Source organism: Cherax quadricarinatus, chromosome 81 (genome assembly GCF_038502225.1).
Source record: "Cherax quadricarinatus isolate ZL_2023a chromosome 81, ASM3850222v1, whole genome shotgun sequence".
Classification (NCBI taxonomy): Eukaryota; Metazoa; Arthropoda; class Malacostraca; order Decapoda; family Parastacidae; genus Cherax; species Cherax quadricarinatus.
In genome coordinates this window covers 4,097,368-4,124,036 of record NC_091372.1, presented here as the reverse complement: position 1 = coordinate 4,124,036, position 26,669 = coordinate 4,097,368, and the positions used below count along the sequence as shown (strand labels likewise).

Below are 26,669 nucleotides of genomic sequence, written 5' to 3'. Positions count from 1 at the left end.
ACACAACATATCCCTCCAAACTGCCAATATCCCAAACCCCTCCTTTAAAGTGCAGGCATTGTACTTCCCATTTCCAGGACTCAAGTCCGACTATATGAAAATAACCGGTTTCCCTGAATCCCTTCACTAAATATTACCCTGCTCACACTCCAACAGATCGTCAGGTCCCAAGTACCATTCGTCTCCATTCACTCCTATCTAACACGCTCACGCACGCTTGCTGGAAGTCCAAGCCCCTTACCCACAAAACCTCCTTTACCCCCTCTCTCCAACCCTTTCGAGGACGACCCCTACCCCGCCTTCCTTCCCCTATAGATTTATATGCTTTCCATGTCATTCTACTGTGATCCATTCTCTCTAAATGACCAAACCACCTCAACAACCCCTCTTCTGCCCTCTGACTAATACTTTTATTAACTCCACACCTTCTCCTAATTTCCACACTCCGAATTTTCTGCATAATATTTACACCACACATTGCCCTTAAACAGGACATCTCCGCTGCCTCCAACCGTCTCTTCGCTGCTGCATTTACCACCCAAGCTTCACACCCATATAAGAGTGTTGGTACTACTATACTTTCATACATTCCCTTCTTTGCCTCCATAGATAACGTTTTTTGACTCCACATATACCTCAACGCACCACTCACCTTTTTTCCCTCATCAATTCTATGATTAACCTCATCCTTCATAAATCCATCCGCCGACACGTCAACTCCCAAGTATCTGAAAACATTCACTTCTTCCATACTCCTCCTCCCCAATTTGATATCCAATTTTTCTTTATCTAAATCATTTGACACCCTCATCACCTTACTCTTTTCTATGTTCACTTTCAACTTTCTACCTTTACACACATTCCCAAACTCATCCACTAACCTTTGCAATTTTTCTTTAGAATCTCCCATAAGCACAGTATCATCAGCAAAAAGTAACTGTGTCAATTCCCATTTTGAATTTGATTCCCCATAATTTAATCCCACCCCTCTCCCAAACACCCTAGCATTTACTTCCTTTACAACCCCATCTATAAATATATTAAACAACCATGGTGACATTACACATCCCTGTCTAAGACCTACTTTTACCGGGAAGTAGTCTCCCTCTCTTCTACACACCCTAACCTGAGCCTCACTATCCTCATAAAAACTCTTTACAGCATTTAATAACTTACCACCTATTCCATATACTTGCAACATCTGCCACATTGCTCCTCTATCCACTCTATCATATGCCTTTTCTAAATCCATAAATGCAATAAAAACTTCCCTATCTTTATCTAAATACTGTTCACATATATGCTTCAATGTAAACACCTGATCTACACATCCCCTACCCACTCTAAAACCTCCTTGCTCATCCACAATCCTACATTCTGTCTTACCTCTAATTCTTTCAATTATAACCCTACCGTACACTTTTCCTGGTATACTCAGTAAGCTTATTCCTCTATAATTTTTACAGTCTCTTTTGTCCCCTTTCCCTTTATATAAAGGGACTATACATGCTCTCTGCCAATCCCTAGGTACCTTCCCCTCTTTCATACATTTATTAAACAAAAGTACCAACCACTCCAACACTATATCCCCCCCTGCTTTTAACATTTCTGTCATGATCCCATCAGTTCCAGCTGCTTTACCCCCTTTCATTTTACGTAATGCCTCACGTACCTCCCCCACACTTACATTCTGCTCTTCTTCACTCCTAAAAGATGGTATACCTCCCTGACCAGTGCATGAAATTACTGCCTCTGTTTCTTCCTTAACATTTAAAAGTTCCTCAAAATATTCTCGCCATCTACCCAATACCTCCATCTCCCCATCTACTAACTCCCCTACTCTGTTTTTAACTGACAAATCCATATTTTCCCTAGGCTTTCTTAACTTGTTTAACTCACTCCAAAATTTTTTCTTATTTTCATTAAAATTTCTTGACAGTGCCTCTCCCACTCTATCATCTGCTCTCCTTTTGCACTCTCTCACCACTCTCTTTACCTTTCTTTTACTCTCCATATACTCTGCTCTTCTTATAACACTTCTGCTTTGTAAAAACCTCTCATAAGCTACCTTTTTCTCTTTTATCACACCCTTTACTTCATCATTCCACCAATCACTCCTCTTTCCTCCTGCCCCCACCCTCCTATAACCACAAACTTCTGCCCCACATTCTAATACTGCATTTTTAAAACTATTCCAACCCTCTTCAACCCCCCCACTACTCATCTTTGCACTAGCCCACCTTTCTGCCAATAGTCGCTTATATCTCACCCGAACTTCCTCCTCCCTTAGTTTATACACTTTCACTTCCCTCTTACTTGTTGTTGCCACCTTCCTCTTTTCCCATCTACCTCTTACTCTAACTGTAGCTACAACTAAATAATGATCCGATATATCAGTTGCCCCTCTATAAACATGTACATCCTGGAGCCTACCCATCAACCTTTTATCCACCAATACATAATCTAATAAACTACTTTCATTACGTGCTACATCATACCTTGTATATTTATTTATCCTCTTTTTCATAAAATATGTATTACTTATTACCAAATTTCTTTCTACACATAGCTCAATTAAAGGCTCCCCATTTACATTTACCCCTGGCACCCCAAATTTACCTACTACTCCCTCCATAACATTTTTACCCACTTTAGCATTAAAATCCCCAACCACCATTACTCTCACACTTGATTCAAAACTCCCCACGCATTCACTCAACATTTCCCAAAATCTCTCTCTCTCCTCTACACTTCTCTCTTCTCCAGGTGCATACACGCTTATTATAACCCACTTTTCACATCCAATCTTTATTTTACTCCACATAATCCTTGAATTAATACATTTATAGTCCCTCTTTTCCTGCCATAGCTTATCCTTCAACATTATTGCTACTCCTTCTTTAGCTCTAACTCTATTTGAAACCCCTGACCTAATCCCATTTATTCCTCTCCACTGAAACTCTCCCACCCCCTTCAGCTTTGTTTCACTTAAAGCCAGGACATCCAGCTTCTTCTCATTCATAACATCCACAATCATCTCTTTTTTATCATCTGCACAACATCCACGCACATTCAGACTTCCCACTTTGACAATTTTCTTCTTCTTATTCTTTTTAGTAATCTTTACAGGAAAAGGGGTTACTAGCCCATTGTTCCCGGCATTTTAGTTGACTTTTACAACACGCATGGCTTACGGAGGAAAGATTCTTATTCCACTTCCCCATGGATATAAAAGGAAAATTAATAAGACCAAGAACTATTAAGATAAAATCAAAGAAAACTCAGATGAGTGTGTATAAATAAATGTGTACATGTATGTGTAGTGTGACCTAAGTGTAAGTAGAAGTAGCAAGACATGCCTGTAATCTTGCATATTTATGAGACAGACAAAAGACATCAGCAATCCTACCATCATGTAAAACAATCACAGGCTTCGTTTTACACTCACTTGGCAGGACGGTAGTACCTCCCTGGGTGGTTGCTGTCTACCAACCTACTACCTACAAAATACCAGATAATATAAACATAACCATATGTAATCTTTGTCAATATTATTATTATTATGATGTTTGTAGCACACCAGCCATCTTGCACTTGTATAGGGTGACCCAAAAAGAATCACTTTCACCCTCATTCATTGCCTGCTCAGAAGCATGGTGAAATCTTGGGTCAGATGAACTTCCAAACTTTATCCACATACCTCTAGAGTGCAGGCACTTTACTTCCCACGTAAAGAACTCAGATCTGGCTAACAAGTTTCAGTGAATCCCTTCATGATGATTATCTTGCTCACACTCCAACAGCATGTTAAATTATTACTGCTTGCCTTCACTCACTCCTGTCTAACACACAGGAGCCTGTTGGATATCCAGACTCTTAGCACTCAACACCTTTTTTTTTTTCTCAACAATTAGGCCATCTCCCACCAAGGCAGGATATGGCACAATACAGTACAATACAATTTTTATTTCCTTGCAAGTTTACATTAAGATTATGTAATTACAATAATAATATTGGCAGTTTGGAGGGATATGTTGTGTATCTTTATATGTATATACTTCTAAACTGTTGTATTCTGAGCACCTCTGCAAAAACAGTGATTATGTGTGAGTGAGGTGAAAGTGTTGAATGATGATGAAAGTATTTTCTTTTTGGGGATTTTCTTTCTTTTTGGGTCACCCTGCCTCGGTGGGAGATGGCTGACTTGTTTAAAAAAAAAATTACAATAATGAGTTGCAGTACAAAGAGAGCCACTATCATGCCATGGCATTATGGGCAGACTAAATATAATGGCTTACAGACTACTTAATACTTGAGAATTTGATCATAGCTTGTTTAAGTTGTACATCTGTTTTTATTTATAGCAGACAGTAAGTTTACTTCAATTACAATCTGGGGATATTACATTGGGACAAGTTGAAAGTATTTTGTAGGTTGTTTATATCAATAGTAAATATTTAAAGTATATTACAGGAATATAACATTGTGCATTGTTGAAAGTTGTTTACAGTATGAGAATGCCACAATTGGGTGTAAGGCAGTATTGTTTTGGGCAGGAATTTATACTACAGTGCAGTATTAAGTAATGTATGAACTTTGGGCATCTAATTTTGAAGTTTAAGATTTAGGTAATTGGGAGATTTTTTGGTAAAGTTAAGTATTGAGTATTGCATATTTAATTTAGGGTGAGTAGGTGGTATTTGAGAAGAGTCTTAAATTGATGTTCAGACCAGGTTACTTTAGTGTTTACTGGTAATGAATTCTAAATTTTGGGACCCTTTATGTGCATAGTTTTTACACAGTGTGATATAGACATGAGGAACCTCAAAGAGTGATCTGTGTCTTGTATTATGGTCGTGTGTCCCGTTAAGGTTGGTGAGGTTTGAGTGGAGGGTTTATGTTTGAGTGTAGTGTTCTATGTATGTAGTAGGCACAAGAATAAGTATGGATGTTCTTTATGGTGAGTAGTTTTAGACATTTGAATATTGGTGGAGTATGCTGTCTGTAGTGGGAATTTGTTATCATTCTGACTGCAGCCTTTTGCTGGGTTATTAGTGGTCTTAAGTGATTGAATGTTGTTGATCCCCATGCACAAATTCCATAGGTGAGATAAGGGTAGATGAGTGAATGATACAGTGCAAGGAGAGCTGATTGTGGAACATAGTACCATATCTTTGATAGTATGCCTACTGTCTTTTGAGATTTTCTTGGAAATTTGTTGTATATGTGTCTGGAATTTGAGGTTACTGTCAAGGTGGATTCCTAGGAATTTTCCCTCTGTGAGTCTTGTGATGGGTGATCCATTTATCGTTAAGTGGAACATTTGTTGCTCTGTTTCCAAACTGAATTAAATAGATTTTGTCAGTATTGAGAGTAAGCTTGTTAGTCATCATCCAGGTAGATATTTTCTGCAATTCAGCATTAGCAGTGTTGCCCAGTTTGTCTGGGTTTGGGTGAGAGAAGACGTATGTAGTGTCATCTGCAAGTAATATGGGTTTGAGTAGTTTTGATGCATTCGGTAGGTCATTGATGTAAATGAGAAAGAGGAGTGGCCAAGGACACTTCCTTGTGGGACCCTGACTGTAATTGATTGTGTGGAAGAGTTAGCTCCATTTGTGTATACATATTGGCTTCTGTTACTAAGGGAAGACTTTAGGTAGTTGAGGGAGTGCTTTCTTATACCATAGTGTGTTAATTTAATGTGCAGCAAATTATGGTTGACTGTATCAAAAGCTTTACATAAATCAATGAAGATTCCCATTGGGAGTTCTTTCTTCTCGAGAGTGGTGTATATTAGTTCTAGCATGTGTATAATAGCATCATTCATGCTTTTATTAGTCCTGAATCCAAACTGACAGGGGTTGAGTATGTTGTGTGAGACGAGGTAGGAATAGATCTGCCTATGAATTAATTTTTCAAAGATTTTAGAGAACAGACGTAAGTTAGATATTGGTCTATAGTTATTCAAGTCTGCTTGATCTCCTCTGTGGATCAGGGTGACCCTTGCTATTTTGAGAATTGATGGGAAGATGGAGGATTCGATGGATTTGTTAAAGAGTGTTCCAGTAATTGGTGACAATACTTGAGAAGCTTTTTTGTACATAAAAGGTGGTAAGTTATTTATATCTCCTGCCTTGTTTTTAAGGGTGCTGATGATGAGCGAGACTTATGTTGGGTTGGTTGGGGCTAGGAATAGTGTATTTGGGTAGGTGCTCGTGAGGTAGTGTGATGGACGGGTGTTTAAGCTTGGGATCTTACTCGCTAGATTCTTTCCTATGGTGGAGAAGAAAACATTGAGTCTGTTTGCTGTTTCAGTTGGTGGGAGTAGAGGTTCATCTAATTTTGTTAATTTGATTGTTTTGTTTTTGGATATCTTTTTAGTTCCTTTTTAGTCCCAAAAAGAAAGAAAATCCCCAATAAAGAAAATACTTTCATCATTCAACACTTTCACCTCTTACATAATCACTGTCTTTGCAGAGGCACTCAGATACAACAGTTTAGAAGTATATATAAAGATACATAACTTATCCCTCCAAACTGCCAATATCCCAAACCCCTCCTTTAAAGTGTAGGCATTGTACTTCCCATTTCCAGTACTTAAGTCCGGCTATATGAAAATAACCGGTTTCCATGAATCCCTTCACTAAATACAGTGGACCCCCGGTTTACGATATTATTTCATTCCAGAAGTATGTTCAGGTGCCAGTACTGAACGAATTTGTTCCCATAAGGAATATTGTGATTTAGATTAGTCCATTTCAGACCCCCAAACATACACGTACAAACGCACTTAAATAAATACACTTACATAATTGCTTGCATTGGAAGCTGATCGTAAAGCGGGGGTCCACTGTATTACCCTGCTTACACTCCAACAGCTTGTCATGTCCCAAAAATCATTAGTCTCCATTCACTCCTATCAAACATGCTCATGCATGCTTGCTGGAAGTAAAAGCCCCTTGACCACAAAGCCTCCTTTACCCCCTCCCTCCAGCCCTGCCTTCCTTTCCCTACAGATTTATATGCTCTCCAAGTCATTCTACTTGGATCCATTTTCTCTAAATGACCAAACCACCTCACCAACCCCTCTTCAGCCCTCTGACTAATTCTTATATTAACTTCACACCTTCTCCTAATTTCCACACTCCGAATTCTCTTGGCAAGAGGCGTGGAGTTAAAAGATAAAGAATCACACACAGGGTGGGAGTTGTCACAGCTGCTCTTTGCTGATGACACTGTGCTCTTGGGAGATTCTGAAGAGAAGCTGCAGAGATTGGTGGATGAATTTGGTAGGGTGTGCAAAAGAAGAAAATTAAAGGTGAATACAGGAAAGAGTAAGGTTATGAGGATAACAAAAAGATTAGGTGATGAAAGATTGAATATCAGATTGGAGGGAGAGAGTATGGAGGAGGTGAACGTATTCAGATATTTGGGAGTGGACGTGTCAGCGGATGGGTCTGTGAAAGATGAGGTGAATCATAGAATTGATGAGGGAAAAAGAGTGAGTGGTGCACTTAGGAGTCTGTGGAGACAGAGAACTTTGTCCTTGGAGGCAAAGAGGGGAATGTATGAGAGTATAGTTTTACCAACGCTCTTATATGGGTGTGAAGCATGGGTGATGAATGTTGCAGCGAGGAGAAGGCTGGAGGCAGTGGAGATGTCATGTCTGAGGGCAATGTGTGGTGTGAATATAATGCAGAGAATTCGTAGTTTGGAAGTTAGGAGGAGGTGCGGGATTACCAAAACTGTTGTCCAGAGGGCTGAGGAAGGGTTGTTGAGGTGGTTCGGACATGTAGAGAGAATGGAGCGAAACAGAATAACTTCAAGAGTGTATCAGTCTGTAGTGGAAGGAAGGCGGGGTAGGGGTCGGCCTAGGAAGGGTTGGAGGGAGGGGGTAAAGGAGGTTTTGTGTGCGAGGGGCTTGGACTTCCAGCAGGCATGCGTGAGCGTGTTTGATAGGAGTGAATGGAGACAAATGGTTTTTAATACTTGACGTGCTGTTGGAGTGTGAGCAAAGTAACATTTATGAAGGGATTCAGGGAAACCGGCAGGCCGGACTTGAGTCCTGGAGATGGGAAGTACAGTGCCTGCACTCTGAAGGAGGGGTGTTAATGCTCCACTTGATCTACACATCCCTTACCCACCGCCTCCTTGCTCATCTCAATCCTACTCTGTCTTACCTCTAATTCTTTCAATAATAACCCTACCATACACTGCATTTACTACTACCCAAGCGAGGTTCAAAAGGAAAAACGAAAGTTTCCCTTTTAAATTTAGTAATATATAAGTTACTAGCCTCTTGTCCCAGCTTTTTAGTCGTACACGCACTATACTTTCATACAAGAACTTCCCTCGGCCGTCTTTGAAAATACTTTCATCATCTCCATAGATAATCAGAATACAACAGTTTTTGATACACAACATATCCCTCCACATATACTTTTCAATGCACCACTCAGTCCGACTATATGAAAATAACCGGTTTTGAATCCCTTCACTAAATATTATCACACTCCAACAGATCGTCAGGTCCCAAGGTCTCCATTCACTCCTATCTTCACGCACGCTTGCAGTCCAAGCCCCTTACCCACAAAACCTCCTTTAAACCCCCACCCACATATACCTCAACGCACCACTCACCTTTTTTCCCTCATCAATTCTATGATTAACCTCATCCTTCATAAATCCATCCGCCGACACGTCAACTCCCAAGTATCTGAAAACATTCACTTCTTCCATACTCCTCCTCCCCAATTTGATATCCAATTTTTCTTTATCTAAATCATTTGACACCCTCATCACCTTACTCTTTTCTATGTTCACTTTCAACTTTCTACCTTTACACACATTCCCAAACTCATCCACTAACCTTTGCAATTTTTCTTTAGAATCTCCCATAAGCACAGTATCATCAGCAAAAAGTAACTGTGTCAATTCCCATTTTGAATTTGATTCCCCATAATTTAATCCCACCCCTCTCCCAAACACCCTAGCATTTACTTCCTTTACAACCCCATCTATAAATATATTAAACAACCATGGTGACATTACACATCCCTGTCTAAGACCTACTTTTACCGGGAAGTAGTCTCCCTCTCTTCTACACACCCTAACCTGAGCCTCACTATCCTCATAAAAACTCTTTACAGCATTTAATAACTTACCACCTATTCCATATACTTGCAACATCTGCCACATTGCTCCTCTATCCACTCTATCATATGCCTTTTCTAAATCCATAAATGCAATAAAAACTTCCCTATCTTTATCTAAATACTGTTCACATATATGCTTCAATGTAAACACCTGATCTACACATCCCCTACCCACTCTAAAACCTCCTTGCTCATCCGCAATCCTACATTCTGTCTTACCTCTAATTCTTTCAATTATAACCCTACCGTACACTTTTCCTGGTATACTCAGTAAGCTTATTCCTCTATAATTTTTACAGTCTCTTTTGTCCCCTTTCCCTTTATATATATATATATATAGATATATATGTATGCTTGTACATGTATGTGTAGTGTGACTTAAGTGTAAGTAAAAGTAGCAAGATGTACCTGAAATCTTGCATGTTTATGAGACAGAAAAAAGACACTAGCAATCCTATCATCTTGTAAAACAATTACAGGCTTTCGTTTTACACTCACCTGGCAGGATGGTAGTACCTCCCTGGGCGGTTGCTGGCTACCAACCTACTACCTAGCTCTCAGTAAACTTATTCCCCTATAATTTTTACAATCTCTTTTAAGAGGTAAGATCAGATTTTCTTTGGATTTTTAACCCCAAAGCATTAGCCACCCAGGATAACCCAAGAAAGCTAATGCATCATCGAGGACTGTCTGTCTTATTTCCATTGGGGTCCTCAGTCTTGTCCCCCAGGATGCAACCCACACCAGTCGACTAACACCCAGGTACCTATTTGCTGCTAGGTGAACATGACAACAGGTGTAAGGAAACATGTCAAAATGTTTCCACCCCTCCGGGAATTGAACCCAGGCCCTCAGTGTGTGAAGCAAGAGCTTCAGCCATCAGGCCACATGCTCTCTGCCAGTCCCTAGGTACCTTCCCCTCTTTCATACATTTACTAAACAAAAATACCATCCACTCCAACACAATATCCTCCCCTGCTTTTAACATTTCTGTCATGATCCCATCAGTTCCAGCTGCTTTACCTCCTTTCATTCTATGTAATACCTCAACCACCTCCATCACACTCGCATCCTGTTCTTCTTCACTACTAAAAGATGGTATACCTCCCTGGCCAGTGCATGAAATTACCGCCTCCCTGTCTTCATCGACATTTAAAAGTTCCTCAAAATATTCCTGCCATCTACCCAATACCTCCAACTCCCCATCTACTAACTCCCCTACTCTGTTTTTAACTGCCAAATCCATTTGTTCCCTAGGCTTTCTTAACTTGTTTATCTCCAAAAATTTTTCTTATTTTCTTCAAAATTTCTTGACAGTGCCTCTCCCACTCTATCATCTGTTCTCCTTTTGCACTCTCTCACCACTCTCTTCACCTTTCTTTTACTCTCCATATACTTTGCTCTTCTTATAACACTTCTGTTTTGTAAAAACCTCTCATATGCTACCTTTTTCTCTTTTATCACACCCTTTACTTCATTCCACGAGTCGCTCCTCTTTCCTCCTGCACCCATCCTCCTATAGCCATAAATTTCTGCCCCACTTTCTAATACTGCATTTTTAAAACTATCCCAACCCTCTTCAACCCCACTACTACTCATACTTGCATTAGCCCACCTTTTGCCAATAGTTGCTTATTTCTCACCCTAACTTCCACCAATACATAATCTAACAAACTACAGTGGACTGTCAGTTAATGATATTAATCCGTTCCAGGGAGCTTGTCCTTAACCAATTTTATTGTTATCCGAATTAATTTTCCCCATGAGAAATAATGGAAATCCAATTAATCTATTCCAGACACCCAAAAGTATTAAAAAAGAAATAATTATTTTACATGAAATATACATTTCCCTACACAGAAAACAATGAGACATGCAGAATAAATACATAAATAAATACTAAAGTGACACTTACCTTTGTTGAAGAGTATTGATGATTGATGAGAGACTGTTTTTCTTGAACACTCAGGGATTTTCAGAGTGATACATGAGTAAAGGCTTCACTTTGCAATCCCCACTAGCATTACAACAAAACATGAGAGTTAGCCTGTCTTTCATAGGCTTGTGTCCTGGGAGTGCCTTTTCCTCCTGAGTAGTGTAGGTTTTGTTTGGCAGTTTCTTCCAGAACAGGCCTGTTTTGTCACACTTGAACACTTGTTGGGGTTGGAATTTTTTGCTTTGCCATGCCTTATCACACTGTGTATGCCACTATGATTCTTAAATCTCTCAAACCAACCTTTGCTGGCCTTAAATTCACCAACATGAACACTAGTTCCAGGCATTTTTTCCTGTTCACCTGGGTGTTAGTCGACTGGTGTGGGTTGCATCCTGGGGGACAAGATTAAGGACCCAAATGGAAATAAGTTAGACAGTCCTCGATGATGCACTGACTTTCTTGGGTTATCCTGGGTGGCTAATCCTCTGGGGTTAATTGTTTCTCAGATAATTGTTTCTCGTTAAGCCACACTAACGACAGTCTCTCCACATCTTCGAGTAGTATTTGCGATCTCTGTTTTGTAAGTATATTTGCACCATTTGCAACAACAGCTTCCTTGATTGCCTTTTCCTTGGCCAAGATAGTAGCGATGGTTTAATGGGGTTTGTTATGTAACCTGGCCAACTCGGAGACACACACTCCACTTTCATATTTTGTGATGATCTCTTTCTTCAGTTTAATAGTATTTCTTACCCCCTTTACCACAGGGCTGGCACTAGAAGCTTTCTTTGGGCCCATGGTGGCTTATTTAGCAGTTACAAGCACTGAAAACAATGAAATAATACAAAATGTATCGCATGTATGCGTGGAATTGTCTGCACGGACTTGTAAAGAATGGCCCCATGTTCTGGACGAATGTCCTTAACTGAGTTTTTTATCGTTAGCCAAGCCAATATTTTGACGCAAATCATATCGGTATCTGATTTTATCGCCATCCGATGGCATCGTTAACTGAGGGTCCACTGTACTTTCATTACATTCTATATCATACCTTGAATACTTAAGAACATAAGAAAGGAGGAACACTGCAGCAGGCCTGTTGGCCCATACTAGACAGGTCCTTCACAATCCATCCCACTAACAGAATATTTGCCCAACCCAATTTTCAATTCTGCCCAAGCAGTAAGCTTTGATAATTCTATTAACTCACGTGCAAATCCCACTCAAATCCAACCCCTCTCACTCGTGTATTTGTCCAACCTAAATTTGAAGCTACCCAAGGTTTTAGCCTCAATAAACCTGCTAGGCAGACTGTTCCACTAATCAACTACCCTATTTCCAAACCAATACTTTCCTATATCCTTTCTAAATCTAAACTCGTCTAATTTGAATCCATTACTGTGGGTTCTCTCTTGGAGAGATATCCTCAACACCTTATTTATATCCCCTTTATTAATACTCATCTTCCACTTACACACTTCGATCGTGTGTCTCCTCTTTTTCATAAAATATGTATTACTTATTATCAAACCTTTTTCTATATATAGCTCAATTAAAGGCTCCCCATTTTCATTTACCCCTGGCACCCCAAATTTATTTACTACCTCCACAACATTTTTACCCACTTTAGTATTAAGATCCCCAACCACAAGTACTCTCTCATTTGGTTCAAAACTCCCCATACACTCACTCAACATTTCCTAAAATCTCTCTCTCCTCTACACTTCTCTCTTCTCCAGGTGTATAAACACTTATTATAACCCACTTTTCACATCCAACCCTTATTTTACTCCACATAATCCTTGAATTTATACATTTATATTCCCTCTTTTCCTGCCATAATGTATCCTTCAACATTATTGCTACTCCTTCTTTAGCTCTAACTCTTTGAAACCCCTGACCTAATCCCATTTATTTCTCCATACTGAAACTCTCTTGTCTCCTTCAGCTTTGTTTCACTTAAAACCAGGACATCCAGCTTGATTATTATTATTATTCTTATTATTTAGGTTCAGCCAAAGAACTACTAGGGATCCAGCCCGCCGCAAGATCTCAGTAGCGCTGAGAGGAACAATTCGCAAATCACGTTCCCTGTTTGTTGATGATGAAAGAGGTACGTAAGAATGAACATTTTTTGAGTGACTTTTGCAGTTTCAGTTATGATAGAAATTTTGTTTTAAATTGATTTTGATAAGATAAATTACATGCCAGTTTCATTTAGTAAAATCTCCTCCTAAATGTTGCAAACTAAGTTTACATTTTATTTTATGTGTACTGCTGTATATAAGAAATTCTTGTAAAAGAGTTTTTATATAATTTTATTAGGCCTGGGATATGAAATCTATGCAACAGTTAATTATATTTATATGTATACATGTATGTGATTTCATTCATTGGCCAGGGAGATATAACATCCTTTAGGGGTGAGGGAGAGCCAGATGTGAGGGTGGTGGAGGTGCGTGAGGCTGTGGGTAAAATGAAAGGGGATAATGCAGCCGGAATTGATGGGGTCATGACAGAAATGCTAAAATCAGGTGGGGATATAGTTTTGGTGTGGTTAATGTTACTATTCAATAAATGTTTGAGAGAGGGGAAGGTACCTAGGGATTGGCAGTGAGCAAACATAGTTCCTTTGTATTAAGGGAAGGGAGACAAGAGAGAGTCAGGATAGGAGATGAACAAAGAAGCTTTAGAAGAGGTAGGGGATGTGTAGATCAAGTGTTTACATTGAAGCATATAAGTGAACGGTATTTAGGTGAAGTTTTTGTTGCTTTCATGGATTTAGAAAAGGCATATGATAAGGTGGATAAGGAAGCAATATAGCAGATGTGGTAGGTTACTAAATTCTGTTAGAGTTTTTATGAGGATAATGAGGCTCAGGTTAGGATGGTAGGAGAGAGGGAGATTACCTTCCAGTAAAAGTAAGCCTTAGAGAGGAATGCATGATGTCACCATGGTTGTTTAACGTCTTTATAGATGGGGTTGTAAAAGAAGTGAATGCTAGGATGTTGGGAAGAGGTGTGGGGTTAAAATACATGCTGAATCTGATACAAAATGGGAGTTGTTGCAGGTACTTTTTGCTGTTGACACTGTGCTTTTGAGAGATTCTGAAGAGAAATTGTGAAGGTTAGTGGACGAATTTCAGAGGGCATGTAAAGGAAAGAAGTTGAAAGTGAACATAGGTAAGAACATGGTGATATGGGAAACAAACAGATTAGGTTATATGAGATTGTTTATCAGATTGGAGGGAAGGAGTATGGAGGAAGTGAATGTGTTCAGATATTTGGGAGTGGACCTTTATACAGAAATGCAAAAATATCATCTTTGTAAGCCCTAAAATCTGAGTTAATTTTTTTTTTTTTTTTTTTTTGTATATTGAACCAAAGTTGAATTCTTGTTCATTTTATGAATTATTGATTATTCTGAACTATAATTCATTAATCATTACTCCTTTCATCAAGAAACTTAGAGAAACATTCATTCATCATCCTTGTATATAAAAATATACAATCTACAGGTATTGAAAATTTTAAGATGTCTAATTATAAGCAGAGTTATCACCTTTTTGCAACATTTTTACCTTTGGGAGAAAATGAAAAATGGTTGTGTGTATATTTTGACGTGTTGAGGTTCTCTTCAGCAGATATGATCTGCTGAAAAGGACTTCAGCTAGAAGGTGAAATATACCAGCAAACCATTCTTTTCTTTTAGTTTCTCCCCATGTTGGTTTTTCCCTTCTATTTACATGGTTTATTTTGTATTATGAAGCACAAACATTCACCCTTATATCAAACTGAAAGTTTAATTCTATACTCTCCTCAGTGACAAATGTGTTTACTCACTAGATTTAGTATTTTACATTGCATTATTTGTTAGGTGTCAGCCTGCATTAGTCACCAGTAATAAATGTTAATTTGGGTAGTTTTAATAGCAGTATACGTACTTTTAATATTACCTATTTATTTTTTGCCATGAGGTTGTTAGCCTACACAGTTTACTGGTTCACTTGAATGTTTGATGGTAATCTGTGTAGCTAGGCAAAAACAAAATTCATATGTATTAAAAAAAATTTTTTTTTTTTAAGTAGCAGAAAATAATAGATTTAAATACATCACTGGCATAGCAATACTAGCCAATTGATAAAGTCCATTTTCTGAAAATATTTGGAGGCAAGTGGATTTTATGGCTTGAGATTCTGTTGCAATGTGAGCCAGGTAACATTTATAAAGGAATTCAGGAAAAATGGTTAACCAGATTTGAGTCTTTGAAGTGAGAGGTACAGTACCTGCATTCTGAAGGAGGGGTGAAGATGATGCAGTTCGGATGGCTGTATGAGCTATGATGTTCGCATGCCTCTGGCAAGACAGCAATTGAATGAATATCAGTGAATGTATTCTCTCTTTTTGGGGGGTCGGGCACCCTACTTCACTAGGAGATGGCCATTATATTAAAAACACTTGGTAAACATTTTTCTTTATTTTTTTTAATTATCTTCTAGAACTCAAGTTGATTCTAGATAATGATGATTAGAAATATTCCTTCCAAAGTGAGGAATGGTGTGGCACATGTGTTCATAGTTCATTAAGTAGAACAGTGACGCATTCACCAACAGTTCATTCTGTGTGATGGAATAGTATATATACACCAGATGAGCCTGGCCCAAGGCTGGGCTCTGGGATTTGAAAAACTCTTGGAACTCATACTGCAGTGATCTGTATGCACAAAACTTATTCTGTTGACCTATATGTCAAGCATTATGACTTAGGTCATTTTGAGGTCATAACAATAAGCCCTTCTTTGAAGCATCTTAACATGGGTAATAAGCATCATATACCTATTACACCGAACGTTTTTGGAATTGGTTCATTACAAGGATTTCAGTGATGTAATTTTTATTTCTCGAAGTCAAAAATTGGATATCTAACCTCTTGACCTAGTCTATATACAGGTCACCATTTGACCTGAGAATAATCTGATACAACAAATTGTTTAACTGAAGGGAAAGTTAGTCACATCTTTGGGCTTCTACTAGCAATCTGAGGACAATATTTGGCAAAGAACTCTAGATGAACTTCATTGACCTGAGATAGTGAGTGATGGCAGTCAGTCTCTTTACCTTTGTATCTGACAAAATATAGACATAACCAAATGTAATATTTGTCAGTATTATTATTATGATGTTCTTAGTGCACCAGCCATCTTGCACCTGATTAGGTTGACCCAAAAAATGAATAACTTTCACTCTTATTCATTGTCTTACCAAAAGCATGGTGATGCAAACTGATGTATTTGCTACAAGAAACTGTTATAAAAAGTTCACATATATGCATGCTTTAGTTATAGTAAGGTCTCGTACAATAAGCATGTACAATTTTACAGCAAGGTAATATCTATGAAGGTATTCGGGAAAACTGGTTAGTGTAATGCCTGCAGTCTGACGAGGGGTGGAGATACTGCAGTTTGGAGGGGCATCCGAGTTGTAAGATCAGTATGACTCTGGCAAGATGGTGATGGAGTGAGTGATGGTGAAAGTGTTTCTTCTTTTTTGGGTCACCCTGCCTTGGTGGGAGATGGCTGGTTTTTAAAATGAAAATATTTGGTCTTTTTTTTCTGCTTGAAAAACATAGAAATTCATACCAGATTCTTATCATAGTGTTAGCATATAAACATATTTTAAATGTTAGGTAATTATAGTAATTTTAAACATTTTATTACACAAGTCTGCAGTTTGATTTTTCTCTTTGCACTAGTCAGAGTTATTACAAAACATCTCTTGTTAAACATAGAAAAGGAGGGCAGTAGACATTAAGCTTGTTGAAATAATTGAGCGACATATCATTGTGAGGAAACAAAGATTGAGAAAACATTTATACTGCACTGGCAGTATAAATGCTGTATAGCAGGGGTTCTTAACCAGGGGTATCCATACCCCTTGGGGGTATGGGACTTCAACTCTGATCAATGTAAAAAGTGAAAGGGTTGCTAGATTAGAATAACTGTCACTATTACCAGTATGGACTGAGGTTGCTAGGCTCCTAAAACAACCTATTGACATCTTTTGAAGTCTTACAAGTACCTAATAGGACTTGTGATGATGATAATTTCAGCAGTCTGGCGAAGGAAATATGGGGATATATCGGGGAGTCTGTAATCGTAAAAGGGTTAAGAACCCCATGCAGTGTATTGGATATATATGAAGTTTTTTGTGAAGTATAAATGTGATAAGAGAAAGTTTAAAATCGAGGTACAATGTACTTTTTAAAGATTTTTAAGTCAGTAAGGAATAGAAATATGTTCGTGACCCAGCAGATGGGCAAAATTTCTGTGGTCATCGGGGACTTCAAGCAAAACTACTGTCTCGTCATCTTTCGAGATATCCCTCCATTGAAGGTTTGTGATACACCGGGATAGCATTCATGTGCTTTATTCTTGTTAGTGACCATCGTTTGCAGTAATGATATTGAGAAGGGAGTCATTCATGTTCTTAGGCTTTGTCATGTGTAAGCTTTCTTTAACAAAAAAAAAAAAAAAAAAAAGCAGTGTTAGGGTCAAGTTGTATAACTGTACAGTAAACCCTCAATTTAATGCACCTCAGAAATCTAGGAGAAAATCTGCTGGCTCATTTGATTTGAAGATAATGGAGAGAGCCTGTTGGTTACTGAATTGTCCTTATCCACCACAATTGCCTTTCCTGGCCACCTGCTCCTTGCTTTTAGCCAGTTAAATAAAGGGTTTACTGCATATGAAATAATGGATAAAAGCCAGCAAATGGCACATAATAGAAAGACATAGCAAAGAGCCATTTGCTTATACATTGTTTCATTTACTTGGGCTGTGTCAAGTACCTTTTACTTTCTGTTTCACTCACTTGGGTCTGTATCAAGTACTGTACCTGTTATTTAAACAGTTGTTTCATTCACTTGAAGCTTTATCAAGTACCTTTTACTTATCTGATACTTGAAAAGTTGTATAGATAATGGGTTCTTTACTGTCTTTCTGTTACCAATGTACAGTTGCATTGTTGAATTGTACAGTAGCACATTAGTAATGTAAGACGTCACCAGGAATCTTCTGCATATGTGAATATGATGTGCCATTATTGTTTTGATTAATTGTTAATGTGCATTTCTCAGTAGCAGGAAGTCTTTGTTGTCAGTGATTATAACTGTTACTGTATTCAATTTTTTGTATTGTTACAAAAATATTTTTAAGGAAAAAATTAATGAAATTAATGAAAAAATGTCTGATACCTCTATATATGTTAGCTGCCTTGTTTCTTCTAGGAATTCCTTATACATATTTGATTTTATGTTTGTTGTAGTTCTATATTTACATTAGATGTCTTGTTTAAGTGGTTCCTTGTTTGCAGTATGAGATGTCTTGTTCTAGGAGTTTCTTAAGTATATTAGAGATCTTGTTTCTTCTAGTTCCTTATACACATTAGATATCATGTTTCTTTTAGCTCCTTATATACATTAGATATCTTATTTCTTCTAGTTCCTTATATATATTAGATGTCTTGTTTCTTCTAATTCCTTATATACATTGTCTTGTTTCTTCTAGTTCCTTATATACATTAGATGTCTTGTTTCTTCTAATTCCTTATATACATTAGATGTCTTGTTTCTTCTAGTTCCTTATACATATTAGATGTCTTGTTTCTTCTAGTTCCTAATATACATTAGATGTCTTGTTTCTTCTAGTTCCTAATATACATTAGATGTCTTGTTTCTTCTAGTTCCTTATATACATAAGATGTTTTGTTTCTTCTAGTTCTTAATATACATTAGATGTCTTGTTTCTTCTAGTTCCTTATATACATTAGATGTCTTGTTTCTTCTAGTTCCTTATATACATTAGATGTCTTGTTTCTTCTAGTTCCTTATATACATTAGATGTCTTGTTTCTTCTAGTTCCTTATATACATTAGATGTCTTATGTTTTCCAGCAGCTCCTTGTATATATTATACACGCTGTTTCTTCTAGAACATGTATGGAGGGAATGGCAGCATGCAGACTCCTTCCCACATATTTCAAACCCCAAAGAATACAGAGGAAAAAGACACATGTAGTGAGAAGCATTACTGAGACATTTTACCTGTGGAACAGACTTCTCCAGTCAGTGGTGTCCTCTTCCACATGCAATACTTCTCAATAAAGTTACTCTTTGCAATTTTCTCTTTCATGTCTACTTGTTAGCTTTGCAATGTTTGTCTCTGCCAAAGAATACAGGTCACAATACTGTTGGGAACTATTCACTTTTAACCCACAATTTAGTGACAGTTTTAGACGATTTGTTCTGCCCTGAACTGTAATGTGTAAAGTTTCCTCCAAATTGTTGATAATTTCAAACAACTTTTAAATATTTAAACCTATCATTTATACAGTAAAAGATGGGTTTAAATACTGACTAGTATGTATATAAAAAACATGTTAATACTAGGATATTTATTGAGATGTTTGACTTCAGGAAGCTTTATCCAAACAGTGATAGTTTCCCTGACCAAACTGTCTTCTCACTTTATACCCTACTACAGTACTACACGTTTCATATTTTTATTTGGTTAAGCCTTACTACTGCTACTACCATGTTAGTGCTTTACTGGCTGACTCAAGTTAAACATTGTACTGTTCTCCCTTAAAGAAATTCAGTGTTATTACTTTTTTATTTATTCATATTAGTTCTTGTGATAGTTTAGGTAAATTACAGTAAAATATGCCAGCCTATTATCAAAATTTTTGGAGATGCTAACCTATTTGCTTTGAAAATTTATTTCTATTTTGAGGCTTCAAACACTAGCATAAAAATATCAGAGGTTGGAAAGAATTTTTTGAAATTTAAATTTTGATATTGAAAATCTTTTATTTAGTAATAAATCTGAAAATGACCAGTAAAATATTTTGGTAATAATCTCATTTATACTTTAACATAAACTATATTATTCATTGAGAGTAATTTTTCTGTGTGTGCAGGTAGGTTGAAAATCCTTCCTTGGTGGGAAACACTCGATGCAGTATAACAATAAACATTTATTTGATGGATGTTATTTACATTCCAGGTTTTATTTTTTGATATGTTAGTTGAACTATGACACAGTACTACACTCAGTGTTGAACTGTAACACAGTACTACAATCAGCGTTGAACTGACACAATGCTGCATTCAGTATTTAGGTTCTGTGCATTATTTGAAAGTTCTTGTTATTCCATAATGCTAATATTAAAAGAAGATTGACAATCATTGCTAGAAATAGTTATGCTGTAGAGCTTAAATAAGGTTAATATTATTTATTTCACTAGTAAAGTGAATATTAACCCTTTCAGGGTTTCGGCCGTAGTAGTACGGCTTACACACCAGGGTTTTTGACGTACTAGTACGCCTAAATTCTAGCGCCCTCAAATCTAGTGAGAGAAAGCTGGTAGGCCTACATATGAAAGAATGGGTCTATGTGGTCAGTGTGCACGGTATAAAAAAAATCCTGCAGCACACAGTGCGTAATGAGAAAAAAAAACTTTGACCGTGTTTTTGGATTATAACAGCGAATTTGCACTGTATTTTCGTATGGTATTTATTGTTGTATTCTAGTTTCCCTGGTCTCATTTTATAGAATGGAAGACATATTACAGAAATTGAGATGATTTTGACTGGTTTTACAAAGAAAACTACCTTGAAATTGCGCTCAAAGTAGCAGAAATGTTCGATTTTTACCCAAGTTCAGAAGTAAACAAATCATGCTATGCGTCCAATACACATCAACTGGTGAGTCTAATATTCATTCACAAGTGCACTGATAATATTTATACCATTTCTACACCAATGCAGTAGTCTGCATAACAGTAAATCTTCTATTTTTTTGTGTGAATAAAAATTCAATGTGGAAAGCAAAAGTGTGTAAGAGGGGCATGGGGACGTGACTAATGAACAGAGGAAATGTTATTTTAGTGCCAGGAATGTCTTTCTTGTTTATTCTGGACCCTATTCGGAAATTGGCATCTTTTGAAATTTGTTTGAAATTGGCAAGATTGCTAAATTCTGACCACTGTATTGGATAGTTGAAATGGGTAAATGGGTGGTTTCTTATGCTCATTCGATAGAAAAAATGGAGTTCTAGCGAAATAGTTATGATTTTTGTTGACAAGTACACTGGAATTGGCCGAAAATAGGGCTCAAAGTGGGCAAAATCGCTGATGTGTAAACATGGTCGGTACCGCTAACTTTGCGAGAGCATAATTCTGTAAGTTTTCCATCAAATTTCATACTTTTGGCGTCATTATGATTGGGAAAAGAGTCTCTATCTTTTCATAAGTTTTTTTTTTTTTTTTTTTTTTTTTTAATTTGGCTGACCCTGAGAACAAGTCTGTGAGAGGGCCTTTTGACCCTGAAAGGGTTAAACCTTTCTGTGGAAATGTATATTATGCATGATCCACTATATTATAGAGTGACAGAAAGCAATTGGGTTAAGTACTAAATAAATAGTCTTACATTATGTCTGTCTAATTTTTTCTTTCCATAAGGGGTTGGATCATCACTTGGATTTTCATTAGGTATAACATATTCCAAGTTAGTTTTGTACCTAATACTAATAATAAGGTGAGAGACTTGTAAGCAGGAGCTTGTCGGACTTAGAAAGATATTGTAGAAGTTCTTGTTATGCAGCCAATAATAAGCCCTTGTGGCTTAGCGCTTCTTTTTTGATTATAATAATAATGCAGCCAATAATAGAGGTATGCAGAGTATATACTATATAATAAAAGATGAAATATACTGCTGTATATACCACACTTTAGTATGTATACCATCCTGAGGTGTTAGTTCATCACTGCAATGCAGCTGCAAACTGACTTTGTAACCACTCGTACCAACACAGACCATATAAAAAACATTTTATTCATACCATGGCTGCACATTTTCACACTTTATGTATCATACTATATGTTGAACATACAAATTGATATTTGTATATTATGTAACACATTATTATGCATCTTCTTTCCGAGTAGTCCGCCAAGGCCCGGCACTACAAGTCTCGCATATTAATATGTGGGTGATTTCCCATCTCAGTTTTATTGTCTGTTTATTACTTATTTCAAATTCAAAGGTACAGTAATATGTATTATGGTACCATATATGTAACATATTTTTCATATCACTGATAAAGCTGGTTGGAAATTGACCCCATAGATTGACTACTTAAAAAGTTACTTGGCCTTCTAACTAGATAGTGCTCTACTTTGTAAATACAGTGGACCCCCGCATAATGATCACCTCCGAATGCGACCAATTATGTAAGAGTATTTATGTAAGTGCGTTTGTACGTGTATGTTTGGGGGTCTGAAATGGACTAATCTACTTCACAATATTCCTTATGGGAACAAATTCGGTCAGTACTGGCACCTGAACATATTTCTGGAGTGAAAAAATATCGTTAACCGGGGGTCCACTGTAATAATAATGCTTCTGTATAGAGTTGCAGTACAGTAGTTCTTACCTTTGGAGTTACAAAATGTTAAATTAATCCTTATAATAAGATGGAGGGACATCTGAACTGTCATATCTGCCAGCCTCTGGCAAGACAAGGATAGTGTGAATAATGGTGAAAGTGTTTATTATTACGGTCACCCTGTAAGGGTTATCCTAGGGGAGTTTTAACCAGCAAGTGTGTGTGTGTGTGTGTGTGTGTGTGTGTGTGTGTGTGTGTGTGTGTGTGTGTGTGTGTGAGTGTGAGTGTGAGTGTGAGTGTGTGTGTGTGAGTGAGTGAGTGTGTGTGTGTGTGTGTGTGTGTGTGAGTGAGTGTGTGTGTGTGTTAGTGTGTGCATGTTAGTGTGTGCATGTTAGTGTGTGCGTGTGTGCTAATGTGTGTGTTAGTGTGTGTGTGTGTATGCGTGTTAGTGTGTGTGTTAGTGTGTGTGTTAATGTGTGTGTGTGTGTGTGTGTGTGTGTGTTAGATCAGGGTGAGTGGAGACAGGTGATTTTAGGAATGATATTCTCTTGGGGTGTGAGCAGGGTAACATGAATGGATTCAGTGAAACTGGTTAACTGGAGTCCTGGAGGTGAGAAGTAGAGGACCGGCTCTTTGGAGGATGGGTGAAGATGTTGCAGTTTAGAAGGTCATTTGAACTGTGAAGTCTGCACTTCAAGCAAGACAGCTATTAAAAGTATGATGGTGGATGAGTTTCAAGTTTTTTAATGGATTTTAGATGATACACAAAGGCTACAAATGAATACAGTACAGGAAAAGTTTTCTGGCACTATCTGAATATCTGGTAAAAAAGGGAATTACATGGAACCCTTCATGCAGTAAGGTGTACAAGTACTATACTATAGAAACAAATTTTTTTACTGTACAAAATCTAGAACTTGTATGGAAAGTAAGGGTTTTCAATTCATTAGCTATTGCAACTCTGTTATTCACTCATTCCATTGACTTCATATAATAAAATAGATTGTTTGGCGGTACTGTGTTCAAGATTAATCTGAAGTACACTGACACAGTAGACAGTACTGGGAAGTTAGCAGCTTTGAAACTCATGTTTAAACTGTTGTTATTCATGGAAGATACACTAAACTTCTTAATAATATTTAAAGAATTATCTCCTTGAGTTAAAGTAAAGAATGCTTTATTATATTACTGGGTACCTTTTTTTCTTTTCAACAAATTCCATTGATCAGCAGGACTTCAGTCTCCTTTCAGTCTTTTTTTTTTTTTTTACAGATAGTTCTTCTTTATTTAATATGGCTTCCAGTTCTTGGAAAAATGTATTTATATGATTCAGATGTTCTAAATCAACATACTTGTTGGAAAGTGCCAGTAAAGTGAATAAATTAACATTTGCCCTGTTAAGGCTGATTGACAAAAGTTGCTTTTGTTAGGGAGGAGCAGAGCATTTCTTAATTGTGGAATGTCTGATGTAAGGTGAAAGCTAATACTTAGAGTTTGATGTGACATGATGACCACCTTATTTCTTCTGTTGATGTCAGCAGGTAAGATGTGTACTATAACAAAATGACAATAAATAACAGCTTCTTGAGCATTGTAGGTTTTCCTTTCTGCCTTCTTGAGCACTGTGAAGATCACTGCTAACTACAGTATTAATGTATTCGCAACAGAGATATGGAACTCATGTATGTGATACACATGCTGTATGTAGTATCTGCTTTGCTGACCTGTTACTCTCATTAACAGTAAACGTGGCTTAGCCTGTACTGGGGGTAATGAACACTGTATATTCTTGCCCAGCTGTATTATATTCTGCCCTGATTTGGGCTACTAATATAATCTTATAATATTCTGTGAATATTTTCTTGTACATTGCATATGAAACTACAACTGTACTCATATTTTTACTTTTTATTCTGTATATATTTTTCTGTATATAGCTCTTTGAGATTGGTATTGCTTTTATGTTGTGTTATGATTTGTGATGCATTTTTTGGGGGCTGTAAAATATTAATTACATTGTATTGGAACATTGTGTGACTGCTGAATTGCTGCTTGTAACATAACAAATTTTAGCATTGATATTGGTATATTGTGGTTGGTTATTCTAACTAGTTACTAGGCTTGATAAAAATTATTTTAAAATTAGCTTTGATAACTTACTTTATATCATAATTATCAATGCAGAGAGAAGCCATTTTCATATAGAATTAATATTAGCTTAACACTTTACTTCTGAAAAATTGCATATTTTTACTTAAGATAGGAAAATTATTTATTTAAAGATAGTAAGCTATTCAGACTGCACTGTTAGGGCTAAGAGTACTTAATTAAGTTTATGCTAATTTGATATACAGTAGTAATAAGGGTATCAGTAACTGAGGAATGATCTAATAATTTAATGTAAACTTTTGCCTTAATATAATGATAATGGGAAGGGAGGAAGGTACTTTTAACTTTATTGCTTCCTAGAGTAATTATTTCTTATTATGGACCATCCAGCCTACCTTGAGTCCTTAAATATTGTATACAAATTAGCAGTGATCTTAATTACTAGTGTAATACCTCTCAAGTTTCACTAGTGAAAGTGGTATAAGAGAATCATCTCTCTGACTTTATTCAGCCCATTTTTTTTTTTTCCTTGTAGAGGTTATTAGGGACTTAGACCAAATACTTGGGGAATATTTTGAGAGTATGGTGATGTAAACAAAATATTGCAGGGAACATATACTTCATCCACTGTGTTTCAAAGTTCTCTGAAGTATTGTGGATTTATTTGCCCTTCACTTTAACTCTGTACCTGGAGGGTGTTCCTGGGGTCAATGCTCCCACAGCTTGGTCCATGACTAGGCCTAAACAAGTTTTTACCAAACATTGAAATATTCCTATGTTAGAGAGGAACCACTCATAAAGTAGTGTGTTTTGCTCTATCCTCCAGAGGTGAATTAAGTTGTGTTCCCAGTGCAGCTGGCTGAAGACAATTTACCCATCCAGCAAGACCAAACAAATTATACTAACTAAACCCAGTGAACCTCTCATCTAGAGCACTGAATCACTAACTTAAATACTACAGCCTCTCCTCACTTAGCGACATACTCGTTTACCGATGACTCAGACTTACAACGGGCTCTCCGACCAGTATGCATACCTAAATAATGTATATTAGAGCTGATAGTTGCCACAGACCCACTACCATTATAGTATGCTCCTCACTTAGCAATGAATTCATTTACCTATGTGGTCTTAGGACTGGAACTCCGTTGTTAAGTGAGAAGAGGCTGTACTGTAATTTCTTGACTGCAAAATCAAATCTATCCAGCATAATCCAAAACTTTCTTACTCAAGTTAGAGGTTACCTCACGGATAATTGCCCAAGCTCTATTATTTTCCCTACAGAGGTAACTTTATTAATAAACATGTTTTAAAAAGCAGAAATGTGTATTAGAGAGCTGCTAATGTGCTGTCACCTACCATTGCAACATTGTTCAATAGATCTGTAGAAATCAGAAGTAGACACCCAGAATGAATCGACTAAATTTTTTGAAAATAATGCATAAATGTATTCCAGGAAGTGTGCATGAGTATGTTAGATAGGAATGAATGGATACAAATGGTTTTTGGGACCTGGTGAGCTGTTGGAGTGTGAGCAGGGTAATATTTTGTGAAGGGATTCAGGGAAACTGGTTAGCCAGACTTAGAGTCCTGAAAATGGGAAGTACACTACCTACACTTTGAAGGAGGGGTTTGGGATATTGGCAGTTTGGAGGGACATCTAAACTGTCGTATCTGAGCGCCTCTGCAAAGACAGTGATTATATATGAGTGATGGTGAAAGTGTTGAATGATGATGGAAGTTTTTTTTTTCTTTCTTTTTGGGTCACCCTTCCTCAATGGGAGATTGCCGACACATTAAGAAAAATGTATGCATTTTTATAACTAAGCATAACATTCTTAATCCTTGCCAGTTTGGTTTCATGCAAGGTAAAAACTGTGAATGATACCATAATGAAAATGCTTGGATTTAATACATTAGACCACAACATCCTGTTGCTTAAACTAGAACATGATAGAATCAGAATCCATGCTCTCACATGAAGTTCTACCTTATTGACTGACACAGTATGTAACTATTAGTGACTAA

The 26,669-nt window shown here is 37.2% G+C and overlaps 1 protein-coding gene across 15 annotated transcripts in view; it reads left to right on the top strand.

Moving 5' to 3' along the window:
- Nucleotides 1-26,669, top strand: part of LOC128699776 (probable phosphorylase b kinase regulatory subunit alpha) — a 353,571-nt gene that overhangs the window by 144,539 nt on the left and 182,363 nt on the right. For 10 of the 15 annotated variants that reach the window (XM_070102271.1, XM_070102268.1, XM_070102266.1 and 7 more), the window contains 3 exons: nt 13,101-13,204; nt 17,401-17,481; nt 21,607-21,636. In XM_070102271.1, coding sequence (XP_069958372.1) covers nt 13,101-13,204; nt 17,401-17,481; nt 21,607-21,636 — 215 coding nt within the window. The remainder of the gene's footprint in view (nt 1-13,100; nt 13,205-17,400; nt 17,482-21,606; nt 21,637-26,669) is intronic. The other 5 variants (XM_070102279.1, XM_070102274.1, XM_070102269.1 and 2 more) reach the window with 3 other exon arrangements.